The 20,016-nt window shown below is 35.6% G+C and overlaps 1 protein-coding gene and 1 pseudogene across 13 annotated transcripts in view; one reads left to right on the forward strand and one right to left on the reverse strand.

Annotated features, from left to right (window-relative positions):
- Positions 1 to 380: 380 nt before the first annotated feature.
- The window catches only part of FRYL (FRY like transcription coactivator), a 236,148-nt gene continuing 216,512 nt past the window's right edge, over positions 381 to 20,016 (reverse strand). For 11 of the 13 annotated variants that reach the window (XM_019741013.2, XM_074324663.1, XM_019741016.2 and 8 more), the window contains 8 exons: positions 17,582 to 17,789; positions 15,956 to 16,105; positions 15,162 to 15,260; positions 8,680 to 8,748; positions 4,819 to 4,836; positions 3,945 to 4,055; positions 2,820 to 3,010; positions 381 to 2,511 (listed from right to left, as the gene is read on the reverse strand). In XM_019741013.2, the coding sequence (XP_019596572.2) occupies positions 2,253 to 2,511; positions 2,820 to 3,010; positions 3,945 to 4,055; positions 4,819 to 4,836; positions 8,680 to 8,748; positions 15,162 to 15,260; positions 15,956 to 16,105; positions 17,582 to 17,789 (1,105 nt within the window). In that variant the 3' untranslated portion in view covers positions 381 to 2,252. The remainder of the gene's footprint in view (positions 2,512 to 2,819; positions 3,011 to 3,944; positions 4,056 to 4,818; positions 4,837 to 8,679; positions 8,749 to 15,161; positions 15,261 to 15,955; positions 16,106 to 17,581; positions 17,790 to 20,016) is intronic. The other 2 variants (XM_074324661.1, XM_074324658.1) reach the window with 1 other exon arrangement.
- Positions 10,912 to 11,660, forward strand: LOC141569980 (small ribosomal subunit protein eS1 pseudogene; annotated as a pseudogene).

The raw sequence follows: 20,016 nt of genomic DNA on the forward strand, positions 1-20,016 counted from the left end.
AAAACGCTTTGGCCTTTATTTTAGAAGCAGTGTGAGGAAACTGCTAAATCTCTTCTCTTTTGGTGTTATTTTTATAAACTTACTATTTAAAAATGATAAATTTAGTGGATAAAAGAAAAAGGTTGTACGAGCATAACTGGGCTCTGAGTTGGAACTAAATAAGGTGTTTCATAAGTGTTTAATATATTAATAAATTAATAGATTTAGTTGCATATAAATAAATATGATTTCAACTGTTTGAAAGGTTTGGTTTGTCAACTAATTTTGTTCTCCCCTGTTGAAGGATGATTATATTTAAAAAGAATGGAGGTAACACTGGAAAAATCTCTAAATGATGCATACTATACTCATCCACGCTTTCTTAAAACACAACACAAACCAACAGCTACAATGCTTTTTATTTTAACAAAAAGGATAGAAGCCAGGTGAGGAATATAGGGGATGGTAAGAAAGGATGTAAAGTGTGGTGTGTCTCTGGACACCAGCCCTCTCTTCCTACCCCACACCCAGAAGTTATTAAATAATTTAAAGGACACCATTTACAGTACCGGAACACCATCAAAATACTTGTTTTTATCAGGGTCCAAAAATACAGTGATTATGAATGTGCCGTGACGAGTTACGAATTGTACAGGTAACAGAACTGTAGTCAGCAGTCCAACGGCGAGTGCAATGCCTTCAGTTAACGCGCTCGAGCACAATGACATTTCTGGCAGGGTCCACACCCCCAGGAAAAGGCAAAGCTAAGCATTTCATTTCTACATTCTAAACTCTGCGATCACAGAGCCCAGTTTAAAAGAAAGGTCACAGTGGATAAGAGATGCATATAAAAAATACAAGGTGTTCCTTTCAAATTAGAGGAATTGTGGGACTACATTCATTTTTTTTTTTTTTTTTTTACAAAATGCTATTTAAAAAAGGACAGAGACTCCAGTTCATGTTATGCTACAGGCTTAGACAGTGAATAAGTATATTGCATGTTTTGGTAGTTAGTCTTCAGGCTTCCTTTCATTTCCCCCCACAGCCCCAGGTTCCTTTAGAGTGAAACATGTGAGTCCTGAATAAACATATAAAAATGCATTTGCATCTCTCTTCTTGAACTCTGCAGACTTCAGGGCCTGCAAGTCATATATTCTACCATCCATGACCACAATTTTTTCTTTAGCTTTGTACACCTACTCTTGTATAACAGTGCATTGCACAAATGTACAAGAAAATACTGGTTTTAATCTATACAGTTTCTATAATAATTATGGAGTAAAATAAGTTAACTTTTCTAATGAGAATAGCTGACGGGCAGCATACATCTTTATTTTACATTTTAAAGTCTCTGCAGGCATCTACTTTGGTTAGTTATCAACAATCGTAACATAAGCACTGATCAGAGAACTGAGCAGCATTCCAATAACGTTAACAGATATATTATTTCTTTTTGAAATACTGGGAAAGCCCAGTTTTAAAATATTATTAAAATGTTCTAACATTTACACACTATGAAGAGTTAGAGCTAATAAAATAAAATTTCTTCAAAAATAATCTCGCAGCGCTCTTTCAGGCATGCTCTGAGACGTGATCACCAAACACCCATACCTTGAAAATATGACTATCACGTATTCACACATCCCAGCTCACACACACACAATTCCTTATACAGACTAAAAAAACAAAACAAAACAAAACACCCACACCCTTATCCCACATGTTGAAAAATCAATGGTTTTTGCAAATAAGTCTTTCTGTGTCTCTCGGACGATGGGATGTTCTTTATGTAGATGGTTAGGCGTCAACTGGAGACGATGCTTGTGGCTGCTACCAACCCAAGCAGCTTCGCAGGTCTTCAGCCAAAATGAACCGGCCTCGATTTCAGCCTCATCTCACCTGCTTTCCAATGTCTCAGTATTAGAGGCCACTATTGCAAACATTCTTGCAGTTCTTTCCTTTCTCCAGAAAGTAATGTTTGTATTTGTAGGCATCACTTTTAGCCCTTTTCTGTTCACGTAGGTTAAGTAATTTAAAAATCCCTTCTTCATACAGTTACTGTCAGAGGTATTGGCAGCTGTTAAACACTTAGTTTTTTTTTCCTTCTTCAGGTCTTTGATTCTGACACTTTACCTTGATAAAGTTTGACATTAGTTACGCTATGGTTGTGGATGCTGCCAGAAAAAGTTATCAGTGAATTGCAAGGGTTCATAAAAGGTGCTTGTTAATAGTCTTACTCATCGTCAGTTTCTTTCCTAAATGCCTGAAGTTTCTCAGAATCCAGTGCTCACCAAATGTCCCATTGGTTTGGCCTGTGCTAGAAGCTGGTATGATTGCACCATGCGTAGAGACTCTCTTATTTCCAGATTAAGTTCCATCAGTTTGTAGTTGGCTTCTGACATGTCCAGGTCAGAGCCTATAACTGCGAAGCTTCCTGTCTGGCCCAGAGTCTGGTGATGGAAATATATGTGTAACAGCGTCTGCACAGCGTCATCTTCACAACTGCCAAAGATATCGTTGGGCCAGAGAGACCTGAAAATACACAATACTTTTAAGTCCTGAGACTCAAGCAAGCATTTAAATCAACTACATTTTAATACCTATGACAACAAAATTTCCTTGCAAATCACTGAGCATGTGCTTTAATATCTGAGCAAACAGATTACTGAAAGTATCACTGAGAGTGTCATTTTAGCGATAGTTGTAGAAAAGAACCAAGTCATGTTTTCCATTTACAATGACGTGATATTGAAGCATCAAACTGAAAACCAAAAACCCAAACATTGTGAACTCCCAGTCCAGGTATAAAGGCATCTTCTTGAAACCCCCTCACATTTTACCTGAAAGCTTTGAGCTGTGCCACGGCTGACATATATTCCTTATTTTTCAAAGTTTCAATTAAAGAATGAATGGCAGTTTCTATAGTAGTTTGTGCAGCTTTGGAAATGTCAATTTCTTCGTTTTCTGAAGCAGACTCAGCTTCTTTCAGAATACTTTCCAGTTGGGCAAGTTCCTCTGACATGTTGATGACCTAAAACAAATAAATACACCTTAAAAGGCTCTATTTGTATATTCAGTAACAAAAAGCATTTACTTATGAAGATCAATTTGACGGTAGTAGTATTTTATTTTAAAGATTTTCAAATGTTAAACTTACATAAGGGCAGTTAATATTTTAAGTTATCTATTCAGTAGGGGTAAATAATTTTAGCCACCAAATAGCAGTCTTTAAATACTCTTGATAAAACAACAGGGGGTAGTAAGTATAATAAATGTTATATTGTAATAAATAAAACGGTGTAACTGATGTTTATATTGGTTTTAATGTGATAATGTACTTCATCTTGGATAGTAAAAATACATTTACTATAATAGGAGGATCATGAACATTTCTTTGACAGTAGAGGAAAGTCTTTATATTTTAAAAGGTTATTTATCCAGTGTATTTTATATAAACCAATATGTGTGTGTGTATTTTTAAAATTTTATCGTTTAAAAAGTGATAGCTTTAGTATCAGTGTCTGGTAATGGGGAAAAAAGGACTGAAATTACTTCTTTTGAATCTATTCATTACACGATTTCCAACAGTCAAAGTGTTTTTGATGTGCTTGCTTTTGTGTGTTACTAGAGCTACAGAAATAATATCTGAACAAGATGTTAGGGGGTTTCACAATATAATGTTATGTCCTCATTGAATTGATGTGCTCTACCAGACTTTTGATCACAGATGATGTTTCTGCTACTGCGACCTTTAAGGTCTTGAACCTTTTAACTGGTATCTCCTGTCTTATTTACTAATAGATCCGGAAATAGCACATCATTTCCAAAAACAATTCTGGGGGAAAAAAAGATTCACTATATGTGAATTCTGACTTCAACTCTTTACAAGATATATGTATACATGTATGTGTATACTTTAATTTTCTAGAATCAGTTACTAATGCCCAGTACAACTGAATATTTACCTCTGCTTCATTTTTTATTGTATTTACTTGGTTGATAAGTTTACAGTAGGCTTGGAACAGAAGTAGCAATTGAAAATGTAATTTGTATAACCTTCGGCAGAGCTCCAGTTCCTAGAAATAAATAACATTGCATTAAATTTAGGTGCTATTTTCCATATTTGACTAGACCACACATTTTCAATAAAAATTTATAAATAAATGTTAAAACTGTCTTGACATTTATTTTTCTGCAATAAGCAAGTTAATACAGTGTGAAGCTGATGAAAGACAGATGAAAGATGCTTTGAAGACTGATTAAAAAAATTCAAGATATTGTTGGTTACATAATTCTTTTTTAGTGTGAAGCACATTTTGGCATTAGACAAATAAGATTTTTTAAGCAGGCAATACATAGGATGCTTTAAAAAGGATTCACTATAACCTAAAATTTTAAATTCAAAGTTCAAATGCATATCCTTTTGCCCCATCAAGATGTATATATCTCACTGCATTTATCAGTAAGTGCTTCATAAGCAAAGTAAAATTGGATAACCTCTTACTTAAAAATGAATTTAAAAAAAACCAACACTTTGTAATCTCATTGAAATGAGACAATGAAATCAACATAAGCACTTTGATTTTTAAAGTTAAGAAATTTAAAAGATGTTAGTTATAAATGTATAAAAAGGCGACTGCTAGTTGTATATATTCATTATAAAATCTCCTTTTTAGAGGACCAAGGTTTCATAGGCAAGGGCTATGCAAACCTAAAGCACACACTACTGTTAAGTAGTCTGTGACAAAACATTGCTAGGTTACAAATGGACAAATGGCAAGTGAAAACCAGTTTGTCTGACATGGATAAGTAGTCTATAAATTAAGACAGGTCACTTACTGCTAGAATTTCCATTTGCTAAGCAAGAAGGTGATCGGGTCACAAAAATACAAAGGAAGAAAAAGACCAAGAATTAGTGTAAGAAATCATTTTAACTAGGGTCACAGATGTCCCAGGCAAACTGAAGAACACTTAATTATACCCCAAAGAAAAATTTATGATGCTATTTCCAGAATAAAACTTTTTAGACATTTACTGCACCAATCCATAGTGTTTTTAACACTTTGCCAAATAACTAAATTACATTTAGGCTATACTTTATTTTTGTGTAAAAGTTACAAAGCATAAAATCAAACTAATGTGATTTTGGGAAATCTGGCTATTATAAGTGGTTCTTATCTAGGTTTTTATATCCTTTCAAAACAAAAAAAAGAAAAGCCAATGTCATGAAATTTTCTTAGTAAAGTAGAAAATTCCAGATTAGAAAATGAATGAATTACTGTCAGTCTCAGAAAAGAATTGGCTTGTAATCTTATATAATAAATACTTACCCATGAGAAGATTATTTTTGGTGTGGCTCATTCTAGGCTTCCTATCTTTTACTGTCTAATTAGGTCCTATGTTGCCATTAATGGTGCTGAGTCAGAAGGTAAAATATTGAAAGCAGATGTGTTTTTAATTGCATTCCAAGTGTAATTTAGTAAACTTCAGAAATTCAACCCAACTAGGTTTGAATCAAATGAGATAATGTATGTGAAATACAGTGAAACATCTAGTTTATGGACTATTTAAAAATTGTTACATTAAAATGTCTACAGCAACTTGGACCTAGTCTCATTAATGGAGAAAAATGACTTCTAATTAATTAAAACAGCAACTGCCATAATGAAAATAATGCTTCTGAAGGTCCTTTTTGAAGCCTTTCTAAGTATTTTCCTCTGAAGGACTATTTATATAACATTTATTCCTATCAATTTAGAAAGGATTTGCTATGTAAAGGTGAACTTTAGCTCCATACTGCTTACCATAAATTACGTAGTTGTTCTGTGAACATTAATCGAGCAGAATCCATTGTCAAACTTATTAGCATATCTAAATTTCTGAGGTTTTACCTTATACAGTTTTACATGGCAACCAACAACTATTTGAGTTTTAAGTATTTTTTTCTTATTTCTCTTTGCATAAATAAAATAGAACTGACTTTACATACACATTCATAGCCTCTACTTTGGAATATAATGGACAAGAAATCACTGATAAAGTTTAAGATCACCATAATTGTAGGAAATAACACAAATGTAATTAATTGTATAGTTCTGAATTACCAGAAATGACATTAAGTATGCTAACACTACATATTTTAAACTATTGTTTTTTAAGTGTATTGAAGTTTGCATATACATTCTCTTTTCATTTACTTTTTAATATTTATTGATTGCTTATTAGACAAAAAGACTATACTGGTACACAAGGACAAATAGCAGATAATGTATAAAAAAGGTCCCCCTCCAATGTGAAAGGGGGAGATAAGATGTAAATGAAATCTTAAATGTACCGAGTTTTCAGTTTTTCACTTAGTAGAAAACCTTTAGCTTAACTGATGTAGGCTCTTGGAGATGGAACTCATTTTCTTCAAGGTAGAAGGGATATAAGTCTAACCACCTAATTTTTATAGGAAAAGGGGGTTTGTTACTTGCTTAAGCCATGCAATTAAATAGTGGCAAGAGACTTAAGCATAAGACTTGACACAATAAACTGCATAGAAGAAAACATAGGTACTAAACTTATGGACCTTGGGTTCAAAGAGCATTTTATGAATTTGACTTCAAAGGCAATGGAAGTAAAAGCTAAAATAAATGAATGGGACTATATGAAACTTAAAAGCTTCTGCACAGCAAAAGAAACCATCGACAAAATTAAGAGGCAACCAACTGAATAGGAAAAGATTTTTGCAAACAGTGCCTCTGATAAGGGGCTAATATCCAAAATATACAAGGAACTCATGAAACTCAACAACAAAAAACAATCCAATTGAAAAATGGGCAGAGGACCTGAAGAGACATTTCTCCAAAGAGGACATACAAATGGCAAATAGACATATGAAAAAATGCTCAACATCACTAATCATCAGAGAAATGCAAATAAAAACCACAATGAGATATCACCTCACCCCAGTCAGAATGGCTATCATCAACAAGACAAATAGTAACAAGTGTTGGAGAGGCTGTGGAGAAAACGGAACCCTCATACACTATTGGTGGGAATGCAGATTGGTGCAGCCATTATGGAAGGCAGTGTGGAGGTTCCTCAAAAAATTACGAATAGAATTACCATATGACCCAGCAATCCCTCTCCTGGGTATCTACCCAAAAAATCTGAAAACATTTATACATAAAGACACGTGTGCTCCAATGTTCACTGCAGCTTTGTTTACGGTGGCCAAGACATGGAAACAACCAAAATGTCCTTCGATAGATGAATGGATAAAGAAGTTGTGGTATATATACACAATGGAATGCTATTCGGCAGTAAGAAAAGATGATATAGGAAACATTTGTGAAAACATGGATGGATCTTGAGAGTACGATGCTTAGCAAAATAAGTCAGACAGAAAAAGCAGAGAACCATATGATTTCACTGATATGTGGTATATAAACCAAAAACAACAAGAGAACAAGACAAACAAATGAGAAACAAAAACTCACAGACACAGACAATAGTTTAGTGGTTACCAGAGGGTAAGGGGGGTGGGGGGTGGGAGATGAGGTAAGGGGGATCAACTACATGGTGATGGAAGGAGAACTGCCTCTGGGTGATGAACACACAATGGGATTTATAGATGATGTAATACAGGATTGTACACCTGAAATCTATGTAATTTTACTAACAATTGTCACCCCAATAAATTAAAAAAAAAAAAATAGTGGCAAGAACAAAATTTGAACCAAAGGGTCTAATTCTACTTTAGGGTTAATTCCTTATTTTGCCTCATTTCTTTCTTTAAACACATGATTTGACAATTTCTTTGCAATAGAGGATTTGCTTAGGATAGGTTAGCTTCTCTGAGCCTCAATTCCTTATCTGCAAAATGGGGATAATTATAGCATCTACTAGACAGAGTGTAAGAATGGAGACAATGAATGTGAAATTCTCATTTAGCACAGTGCCTGGCAAATAGTTAACATTTATTGAGAGTATACTATATTTTCTCAATATTTCACTTATTAAAACTTCAAATTTTTTAATAACAATACTTTTACAGTGACTAGAAATCAATAACCATCTAACTGGCATTGAAAAAGATTAGAATTCTGATGTCAAATGCAGGGGTCATTAATTGATGAATGCGTCTTGCTCATATGAAGTTGCACTCCTATTGGAATAATTTGTAGGTCTTAATTTATCCTTAATATAATGTATGTGTTATATATATGTGCACTTTTCTCTAAGAAAATGTATTTGTTATTTTCACTGTTTTTTATTTATATTAGCAAATACATTATAGTTTATCCAATCAGAATTTCATGTTTAGAAAGGCTAATGTGGCTATATATAACATCACTCTTAGGTTTGCTTTCCTGATCAGACAATTTATCAGCAGAAAACTAATGCAGAACAAAACATTCTTTAAAGAGACAGATGCAACTAAAAGTTAACTTGGACTGTCCAGATATCCATCAAGCTTATCTGTTGGATGTTATTAAGGTTCAGTCACAAGCTGCTCGTTCATTTTTATTGAAGTGAATTTTTCATTACTAAGCCAATATTTCCTTGAACCTAACTTTTACAAAGACTGTTCTGATAACAAAAATGAAAAGGTGTTACAAATATTCTTTATTCCTAAGAATATCAAAGGTCATTTGAGCATACATTATTTTGCCTAATATAGAAATATAGCAAAACTAAGAATAAGAAACTTACTTGTGCATCTGTGTTGATCCTATACATGTCTTCTTTGGCACCAAATGTCCTCTTACAGTTGTCTAACCACTGAAGAAATAAGTAACAGTAAATGTTAGTACAGTCAGTGTACAATGAACAGTGGCATTGGTAACATAACAGCCTGTGCATATAAACAACTAACTTGAAATCTAATTTGAATTTCCAAGACTGGCTGTAGACATAGACTTTCATCTCCTTTTGAGTCTAACTGTTTATATGCAACAAACCAAAGCAGGAGGATGATACTGTCAGTGTAACCAGATGTCACACTTGTGAGCGCTTACAGGAGGAAATGCAATGCAGGGTCTTCTCAAGTCCAGGAACCTGTGCTCCACTTCAGTAAAGAATAGTCTTTATTTTGCAGGTTTTATTGGAAATCTCCACAGTCTATACCTGACCTTTGCTAGTGTAAGATGGGAAATGAAAGATGTGCTTCCCCTCCGGTCAATGTGATAAAGGCAACTTAGAAAGAATTAACAAGGTTCGCCTGCTTATCAAAGTGTAATTCTCAGAAGACTGGTGTCAGTTTTAATTAGTGAAACAGAAACCCAAGTCCCTTTTAAATCTTGTTTATATTTCTTGTTTCTTCCCTTTTTGGACAGTAATGAATGACAAACATGTTATCTCCAAAGAATATTGGATACAGAAACCAAGGGTTGTTTTGACTTATTCAGGGGCTATTCCTAAAGCCGGATATTTATTTTAAGGTACCTTTTCTTTGGTCAAATAAAAATAAGATAATAGCATTGAGATTTAGTGGGAGAAAAATGTAGTCACAGAATGGTCAAGCTGAAGTAAGCTGAGAGCCTTGAAGTAAGCTCCTAGGTTTTGACAGTTTGACATTATTAATATTATCAGTTCTTTGGAATTCCGAGTTCTTTTTTATTAGGGGTGATAGATTAAACATAAAAATACAAATATATATAAGAAATCGTTAGGACTTTTATCGTTAGGACTTTGAGGAAAACTACTAGCTACAGTAAGTTTAACTCTTTGAAAATACGTCAGTACCAGACATTTAAAATTCTCAATTGTAGCTTACGGTTCTACATGCAAAGAATTAAAATGAGACCTCTCAGTTATTTCAAAACAATCTCTCTGACCTTTGTCTCTTTTATCCCCTTCCCTCAGACGGCACCAGCCCTTGGGCTCTTTGCTTGACAACATCTCTAAAGAAAAACATGTTAAGCTTTCCTAGTGACACACAGCTGCTGGCAGCCATTGTCAAACTACCCAGAAGATTTCTTTTATATCAGAAAAATTCAGTCAACATCTATCATAGAATTTGTATACCTTTATTCATACAAAATGTTAAAATGCTTATACATTTAATCATCATCACTAATCCAGTCCAGTTTATCCAAGTATGCTAATAAATTTGGAAAAAGTAATTTCAATTGATTATTTAATGGCCTGTTCTTACTAAATCATTTTATATACTGTATGCCCAGTGATATGGCATTTTGGGGGCACTATTTAACATAATTATTTCTGATTTTTATTCTGTTAAAAGACAAGCCCTAACCCTTCAGTCCCAGGGGCTGTATACTCCCTGGAAAGTACACGTCTACACCTTTTCAGCCAGTGTACACAGGACGCAGTAGGTGGTTTGTGTACAGCATAACCTCCAGTCCACATCTAATCAGTGTTCCTGTCACGATGTTTTCTTTACTTAAGGCTCAGATGAAGGTTAAAATTTAACCTGAGAGGTTTGTCTTCTGGACATGATGGAGTAACTTGTAGAAGGCAAATCTTCTAAGGACAGCTATAGAAGCTGAAGGCCATCAGCCAGGATTTAGGGAGTTGGAGCAAAATGCTGAAGGGAGCCCTACACCATTCCCAGTGCTTACCGTAGGGGTTAGAGGTTGAACAGCAAGTGCTGGCCCTCCTTTTAGCTTTCCGAGCAGCACCACGAAGGTCGGCAAGAACAAGCGCCTTATGAAAGGTGGCAAGAAGGGACCCAAGAAAAAAGTGGTTGACCCACTGTCTAAGAAAGATTGGTATGATGTGAAAGCACTACTGTATTTCCCCAAAAATAAGACCTAGCCAGACAATCAGCTCTAATGCGTCTTTTGGAGCAAAAATTAATATAAGACCCGGTCTTATTTTACTATAAGATCTGGTATAATATAATAAATATAACATAACATAACATAACATAACATATAATATAAATACATAATGTAATACAATGCCTGGCCTTATATTAATTTTTGCTCCAAAAGACGCATTAGAGCTGATTGTCTGGCTAGGTCTTATTTTCGGGGAAACACGGTAGCTATGTTCAATATGAGAAATATTGGGAAAACACTAGTCACAGGAACTCAAGGAACCAAAATAGCATCTAATGGTCTCAAGGGTCGTGTTTTTGAAGTGAGCCTAGCTGATCAGCAGAATGATGAAGTTGCATTTAGAAAACTCAGGTTAATTCCTGAGGTCGCTCAGGGTAAAGACTGCCTGACTCATGTCCATGGCATGGATCTTACCTGAGACAAAACGTGCTCCATGGTCAAAAAATGGCAGACCATGATTGAAGCTCATGCTGATATCAAGACTACTGATGGTTATTTGCTTCATCTATTTTGTGTTGGTTTCACTAAAAAATGCAACCATCAGCTTTGGAAGACCTCTTATGCTCAGCATCAGCAGGTCCACCAAATCCGGAAGAAGATGATGGAAATCATGACCTGAGAGGTGCACGCAAACAGCTCGAAAGACATGGTCAATAAACTGATTCCAGATAGCATTGGGAAAGACACAGAAAAGGCGTGCCAATCTATCCACTCCATGATATCTTTGTTACAAAAGTCAAAATGTTGAAGAAGCCCAAGTTTGAATGGGGAAAACTCATGGAGCTTCATGGTGAAGGTAGCAGTTCTAGAAAAGCTACTGGGGAGGAGACAGGTGCTAAAGTTGGATGAGCTGATGCATATGAGCCCCCAGTCCAACAAAATGTTTAAAATTCAGACTTTTCATGGTGACAAACCTGCTGATGTTAAAAAAAAAAAAAAAGTGCTGGACCAAAGTTTCACTAGGCTAGAAAAACAGGGTTATCAAAGGTAGGGAGGTATTGAGGGCCAAGATCACGGAGAAGAGAAAACTGCAGAGAAGGGAGCCCAGCGTTTTCCCTTGGGAACAGCTATTCCTCCATCATGTTCAAGAGGAAAGGCTAAGAAACCAAGGAGCTGCATCTGGGAATCTAAAAGAATAAGCAGATTTCTGGTCTTATGGTACTGGGAAGACAAAAATTGTTCAATCCTGCCAAGATGATGGGGCCCTGATAAACACCTCACAGGCTTTCACTCATGATCCTTGGAAGACTCAGGAATAACAATTGGATGTATAACTAAAAAAGTTATTAGAGGGGAAAAATTGAATACAAAATATTTGGTTGATAGAAAACATAAGAAAGGAGAAAAAAAGGAAAGAATAGATGGGACAAGAAATAGTGATATGGTAGCTCAGGAATGAATCAAGGTTCACACCCCTCCCTCCATACAAATATTTAATTGATTCAGGACAATTTCTTAGAAAGAACATTCTTTTCCTACTGCATTGCATAGCACCTTTGCTGTAAATTATATGACTATATATGTGCATCTGTTATTGGATTCTCTATTATATTCCATTAGTTTATTTGTCTATTCTTATGCCAGTATTATACTCTTTTGAGATTTTTAATAGGTCTTACTGGCTGGAAGTCCACTCTGTTGTTTAGACCTTATTCTTCACAGACAAGGTTTGGAGACTTTTTCTGTAAAGGGCAGATGGTAAATATTTTAGGTGTTGCAAACCATTATTTTCTCTGTTGCAACTATTTAGCTCGGTGATGCAGTGCAAAAATAGCCACAAACAGTATGTAAATACGTGGGATGGCTATGTTCCAAAAGAACTTTATTTACAAAAACAGGCAGTGGGCCAGATATGACCCAAGGGCTATAATTTGCTAAAATGTGTCCAAACTGATTGTTTGTCCTATTATTAGCTAATTGTATTTCCATATAAGTTGTAGCTTAGCCTATCAATTTTCATTAATAGACCATCTGAGATTTTGAATTAGATTAAATCTAGAGATCATTTTGTGGAAAAATGACATCTTTACACTATTGGGTCTTTTGACATGGACATGGTAAAAAATCCTCCATTTATTTAGCTTTAATTTTTCTTTGTGATATTTGGGGTTTTCTGTGTGGAGGTCTAGTGCATCTTTCACTAGATTTCTTTGTAGGTATTTGATGTTTTCCTATTGTAAATGGTGCCTATTGCTGTATAAACCAAGCACCCTAAAACTTAATGGCTTAAAACCAGACAAATCTGTGTGTTGACCGGGAGCGTCTTCTGCTTTTGCCTGAGTCTAGTTATCTCTAGTCCCAAGTCGGCCTCACTTATGTGCCCGGCACGCGGGCTGTCATGGCTGGGATGCCTCCATTCTCCTCCACATGGCCTCTCATCCTCGAATAGGCTAGAGGTCAAATAATTTTCCAGTTTTTATTCCAGTTTACACTCTGACCAGCATGACGGCAAAAGCAGAAGCTACAAAAGGCCTCTTATGTGTTTCTGAGTCTCAGAAGGTGCACAGCATCATTTCTGAATTTAATTCGTCAGAACAAGGCACAAGGTCACCCCAGACTTAGAAGTGGGGAAACAGACTCCATCTCTTAAAGGGAGGAACAGCAAAGGGGTGTGGACAGAGAGAGGCATGCTTCATCAGGGTCATTACTGTAACAATCTACCACAGCTTCCAAGGGAGGCGAACATTGCTGAAGAAACAAATGCACTAACCAAAATGGAAAAGACTGATAATTTGGAATTAATTAAAGTAAAAAACTTTTATTCATCAAAAGATGCTATTAAGATAGTGCACTGGCTGAGAGAAAAATTTATAATTTATAATACATATATCCAATAAAAGGCTTGGGTTTAAAATAAAGAACTCCTACAAATCAATAAGAAAACCACAAATAAACCATTTACAAAAATGGGCAAGGTACTTGAAGGCACAATTCACAAAATATCTAAATGAAGATATCTATGTGGAAAGGTGCTCAAACAGTCATCAGGGGAAATGCAAAATAATATCATGAAATGCTACCACACACCCACCAGAATGACAAAATTTTTAAAAGTTGACAATCTTGGTGGCAAAGATAAGAAGCAATGGTAACTCTTATATATACTTGTGGAGGGATTGTAAATCGATACAACCTCTTTTAGAAAGGTGTTTGGCAGAAACTACTCAAGTTGAACATACGTATATCCCATCCCTCAGCAATTCCACTCTTACGTAGATACTCAACAGATATGTGAACATATATGCGCAAGACATGTATGAGAATACACATAGTAGTACTATTACTTGTAGGACAACCAGATCTTTCCTGAAATTGAAAACTATTTCCTCTTCTCCAATCTGTCATCATTCTTTCAGTCCAAATATAAGATTCTTTCTCCCCAGGGGAGAAAGACCTAATATAAGTATTTTCTCATACCATATTCTCTCCTTGAAATAATCCCCAATCTAAAATTACCATCTGTCAAGGCCTAAGGTTATATGTCTATTCCATGAAGTTTTCCTATTAGTCCCAGTGAGCTTTCTTTGGAAATCACAGTCTGGCTTCAGTTTTCTGTTAGACCTGTACAATTTTCGGAAGTCTCTTTCATTGCCAGTACTTTTACTTATGGCTATAAATTAACACTTTACTTTTGTTACTAATTATTCATATATCATATTTGTACCTTATATTCTTATCTAGAATATTAAAGGAAGAAGAGTCAAGTTTTATAGTTAATTCTTCATTAAGCCTTTATGTGTGACAGATACTTAATACTTACTGAAAGACTTTTCTAGAAAAATAATGTCTACTGTATACAGTTTGTGTAAAGAAGAGAAGCATTTTTTTCTTTTAAGTTTTTCTGCTCATGCTAATGGAAAACATTTACTCTCAGAGAAAAGAACTACTGTGTTTTGCAGTGCCGGACTGGAGTCAAATAAATATTTCTTAGTAGGTAATAGCTATAATCTACTACATGCTCATTTATTTCTCCCTTTGCTTGCCTCCGCGTGCATGTACACACACACACACACACACACACACACACACACACACGGGAAAGATCACAACTTTGTCACAGGTTGCAGATTTTCTAGACCACAATATAATGTATTCTCAGAGAAATACTGTTTTTATTGCCCCACTTGCAATGTTGACAGCAACTATCCAATCTACACATAGAATATTTTTATAAAGCTATAGTTTTACATTGAGCTCTTAGAGGGTCAATTTCTAAAAGCCAGAGATAAGAATTCACTGGATAGAGAGCTCAAAGGCCCCCACCATTCTCAGTAAAACCCTGAGGCAAGGGCTAAGAAGTCCTCTTTTCTGTCTCAGCTATTCAGCTGCCAGGTTAACACTTCTGGTGTCAAAAGCAAACAACTCTTCACATGGTAAAAACGGACTCACCTGCTCAGCTGCTTCTCTTTTGGCGTTGTATGTATCCAGGTGTTCTTGTAACTCCAAAACACTAAACTTGAGTGTTTCTAGCAAATCACATGATATCAGCTGTCAAATCAGAAACATATTGATCCAGGTTACCATTTCTGATCAGTCATGAGACTGCCAACTTTTGGGTCACGGAATTTCTGTTAGTTGGTTTGTGGCCCATCTTGGCACCAGTGCCCCTTACCGTACTCTGTCGCATACCTAGGGCTGACCTTTCAATAAAACAGAGTCGGAATGCAGTGGGATTTAAGAGTGTCAGCAAGGACTAACAGGCCTTCAAATGATTTCAAAATCTGGCTCAGGCAAGAAACTGCACGTTAGTATACACCTTAAAGGCAATACCACTGAAGCTTCTTAAACCTTAATTCTCTAAATATTTTAATACATAATCTTTGAATGTGCTCGGAAACAGGATGGGAAGACCAAGGAGCTCTGGGGTCTTCATGGGGGAAGGTCTAGCCCTCTCCTACCCAATTTATTCAGGAATCAGGAGAAAAGTACATATCTCTAGAGCATGACTTGTTACTTCCCCATCGAGGACTCTGTGGAGGGTGAGGCAGGGAGGGGTCAGAACCAGAAATAGTCACAAGTCACTGCATAGAATATACTGGAATTGTATTTTGCTAGGTATTTATAATCAAGTTGAAAATATGAACTGATATACTTTAAAAATTGTAAATTACCTTTTAAATAGTCCATGTATTGAAGGACATTCAAATTTAGTATTTATAATGAGCCCTCAAATAAAAACTTACTGTCTCGGCGTCCACAAAGACTGTTGGGCATTCTGAACACGTCATCATCACTTCCAGTGAACTTTTGAATTTGGTACCAATGCGCTGCAGACTCTCGCCAAGAAAGCTGACTGCCTCGTCAGTTATGTCTCCAAACTTTCTCTGGATTGTCTGTGGAGAAGGGCATTAGAAAAAGTTTAATATTTCACAAGAAGGCCTCTTATCATCTTTAAGTAAAGAAGTGTAATTTATTAACTAGGGCAACTTTTTCTTTACAGTATGACTGTAATTATATTCAGGATTCTAATAACTGATCGGTAAATCCATGTTTTTAGGTACCTCTTTAGGAAACATGATAATTTCTAAAAATGATCAAAGATTTATAAAGAGTGTTACTGAAAAAAGAAAACTACTGATACACGCCATTTGTGCCCCCATTTCTGAGATGTTTTTCATCAGGAGAGACAGAAAGAACACATATGCTGCACACCCTTTGAAATAAAGTCCTCACATGTCTGAGGAATTAGCTCCTCTAAAGTTCCACTGGTAAGAAATTTCCGGTCAAAGCCGTTTACTATCCTTGACTATGGGCTGCCATTGACTTTAACTAGAGTCATAAAAATGCATTAAGAGTAATAACATCTTCTCAAAACCCAAGAATATTCATTTCAAATAAAACAATCAGACAGTACCTGACCCCTAGTGAGCACGCAATGAATTAGACTATTTGATACGTGATATAATAATTACACAAAAAGTTAATGTGTCCCTACATGTACATGGGTAGCACTGTTAGATGCTATTATGATTAGCTAAAAAAAACAACAGCATAAACCACAGTCTTGGGCATCATGAAGTTTAGAATATCATTGGAAAGAAAATAAAATAAACTGAAAACCAAGTAGCATTATGAAAGTACAGAATTCATAAATGCTCCAATTAACGCGCACTGAAGACCTTCCAGGAGGGAGACTGGAGGTTGGAGTGTTTGGGAAAGCCTCAGGGATAATATGTACTTAGCAGGGTCTTCCAGGACGGACAAAATGTGCTCAGGTAGGGAGGAAAGGCGGTAGGTAGTTTAGAGGATAACAACTTACATGGTGGCATTCCTCTGTGCCTTACTTTCCCTGGTTACAGAATGTTAAAAATACCTCTACAGTCCATAGACGTGTTGTAAGCATTACATACTTACTGTAAAGCACTCAGCATAGTGCCTAGGACTGGGGGCAACCTTAGCTAAAATTTTTAAGGTCCCCGACACAGTAATGAAAGTTCGTTAAATGAAAGCCAGTTCATTTAGTACTAAATTATACACTGTTTTATGATAGTGAGTGTAAGCGCCTTGAAGGCAGGGACCCTGCTTTCTATTGGTATCCCTGCCGGTGCCCAGTATGCTAGAGAATTTATCAGTTGTTGTTCTGAAGTTTTATTCCAGTTGCCTTAAGGGAGGTAGCTGTAGTAGTCACTGTATAAAGTACTAGCAGTACTACAATGCCACAATGTAAATCGAAATATCATTATCTTAGGGAAAAAAAATTTTTTTTAAAGAAAATCAGTGGCAATATTAAAATCTGAGATACTGATTTTAGACCAAAAACTAGATAACTATATCAGAATATGAATTGAGAAACCTTAAGCCTCACTTACCTGAAACAACCTGGAAAACACATGAAAAGTAAACACTGCACAGGATCCATCGGTGTCAGACAGCATCTGATTGACATGGCAACGCCAGGCTTCCTCTTCATCATCGTATGCGACTGGCTGAAAAGCGGCTATTATGGCCGACAGGAACGGTGATGGCAGAGGTGACGTCTGTACTTCTGGAAAACCATCTTGCTCTTCCTCCTCTTGGCTGTTAACATAAATATCGCAGTAATCGTTAACACTACCTTAGAAGAATAGACTCAAGTACTTACAATAGTTTTAGTCATCCAACATAGATTATTTTTTATCAGTGTACAGCAACTTAAACTTTGTAAGAAAGCATGACTGAGCAGATTTCTATGTGCTTTCTACTTAGCATCTTTGGAATTAGACATCTAATTTCACCTTAAAACAGCCCTAGTCCTATAATATGCTGGCACTAGGGACTAATTTCAGTAAAGTCTATGAATAATTCAGATTAGAATGCTTTCATCTTAAACAAACAAACTCATAGATACAGACAACAGAATGGTGGTTACTCGGGGGTGGGAGGTGGGGTGAAGGAGGATGAATTGGATAAAGGATCAAATATATGGTAATGGAAAAAAACTAGACTTTTGGTGGTGAGCATGCAATAGTATACAGATATCAAATTATAATGTTGGATACCTGAAATTGATATGTTATTAACCATTAACTCAATAAATTTGAAAAAAAAGAATGCTTTCATTTTAAATGGTCAGTTTTGGAGGTTTTTTATTTGAACAGGCCCAAATTGATGATGACAATATTGAAAATTTTTGGTCATGTACTTTTTTATCTAGGGCTGTGTCAAGTGCTTTACATGGATTGTTTCATTCAATCTTTCACAGCATCTCTATGAGGTTTAGGTACTATTACCTCAGTTTTCCTGATGAGGACAAAACATATAGAGAGGTTAAATAATGTGACTAGATTATTGGGTAGGAAATGACAGCACCAGAATTTGAACCCAGGACTATGGGTTCAAACCCGACATTAAAAGCCATGCCACATACTGCCAGCTCCGCAGTTTTGTGAGCACATATTATGTGCCTGGCAGTAACAGATTTGCCTCAAAAGAAACATAAGACCTAGCCATTTCTTTAAGGAATGTATAATCCCAACTGTCCAGATAATACAAAAATGGACCAACGAAAAAAGACAAAGATTTGGGATGGACAGTCTGTGAAGAAGTGTGTAACTCTGGGTCTTAAAGATGAAAAAGAGTTTGAGTCAGACACTTCATAAAGAGATGTTACTCAAGGTCTTAAAACCTTGAGTTTCACATTACAGGGTAGCTCTCTGTAAGGATTTACAGAAATTACAGAGTAATTCATATGGAAGAGAGGAATCTGAGTAAAGGCTGGGGGAAGATAAAAATAAAGCAGACATTTGAAGTTTAAAGTTATACGTTATATAAAAAGGTTAATTTTTAAAATGCCACTGTGGTGATTGATTTGGACAAAATCGGGCCTGTAAGCTTGAGTAGATATACCTCTATATTTGGTAGGGATGCTCTGTTCTAGTCCAGCTTCAGTACTTGGCCAAAGTCAACTATTTGGCTTCAGCCTTTTAGTAAATGAGTGAGTACAGGACACAGGCTCTGTCATATCCAAATCAATACTACCGTGTGTCCCCGAAAATAAGACTTAACCCGACCATCAGCTCTAATGCGTCTTTTGGAGCAAAAATTAATATAAGACCCGGTATTATATTACAAATTATATTAATTTGTATTATATATTATATTATATATATTATATTATATATATTATAATTATATTAGATCCGGTCTTATAGTAAAATAAGTATATTAATTTTTGCTCCAAAAGACGCATTAGAGCTGATGGTCCGGCTGGGTCTTATTTTCAGGAAACACGGTATGAACAAGGTGTGTCACCAAGATTTCTTCTTAATATCTGAATGTACATTTTCAAATGCAGGTAGGCATTCTAGATATACTGAGTGGAAAAATTCCTCATGTGTTGTATATGTTAAAACTGTATTAATCATTTGAACTATAACTAAATAATTTTTATTGCAGGAGTAAAACTGACATACTTGATTACTAAATATTGATTTTTGTGTAAAAATAATTATCAAGAGCTTCAAATTATTGAATAGGGAAACATTTAAAAGGAACAATCTAACAACATCTGACAGTACTGTGAAATTATCAATTCTGCCCATTTTATGTCAAACTTGAAAAATTGGACCACTGATAATGAAACTGTAAAATAATTTTTAGATGGTATTTCAGATTTATTCTGCTATCACAGAAGTTCATTCCATGATTTTGATACTTGGACCTGGCCGTGGCCCAATACTGATTTTAACATTTGGCTATTGGGCATTCTGCCAAAATAGGTATTTGGTGTGCTTCTAAATATATAATGCCACTCACTATGCTTTGA

Source organism: Rhinolophus sinicus, linkage group LG02 (genome assembly GCF_036562045.2).
Source record: "Rhinolophus sinicus isolate RSC01 linkage group LG02, ASM3656204v1, whole genome shotgun sequence".
NCBI lineage: Eukaryota > Metazoa > Chordata > Mammalia > Chiroptera > Rhinolophidae > Rhinolophus > Rhinolophus sinicus.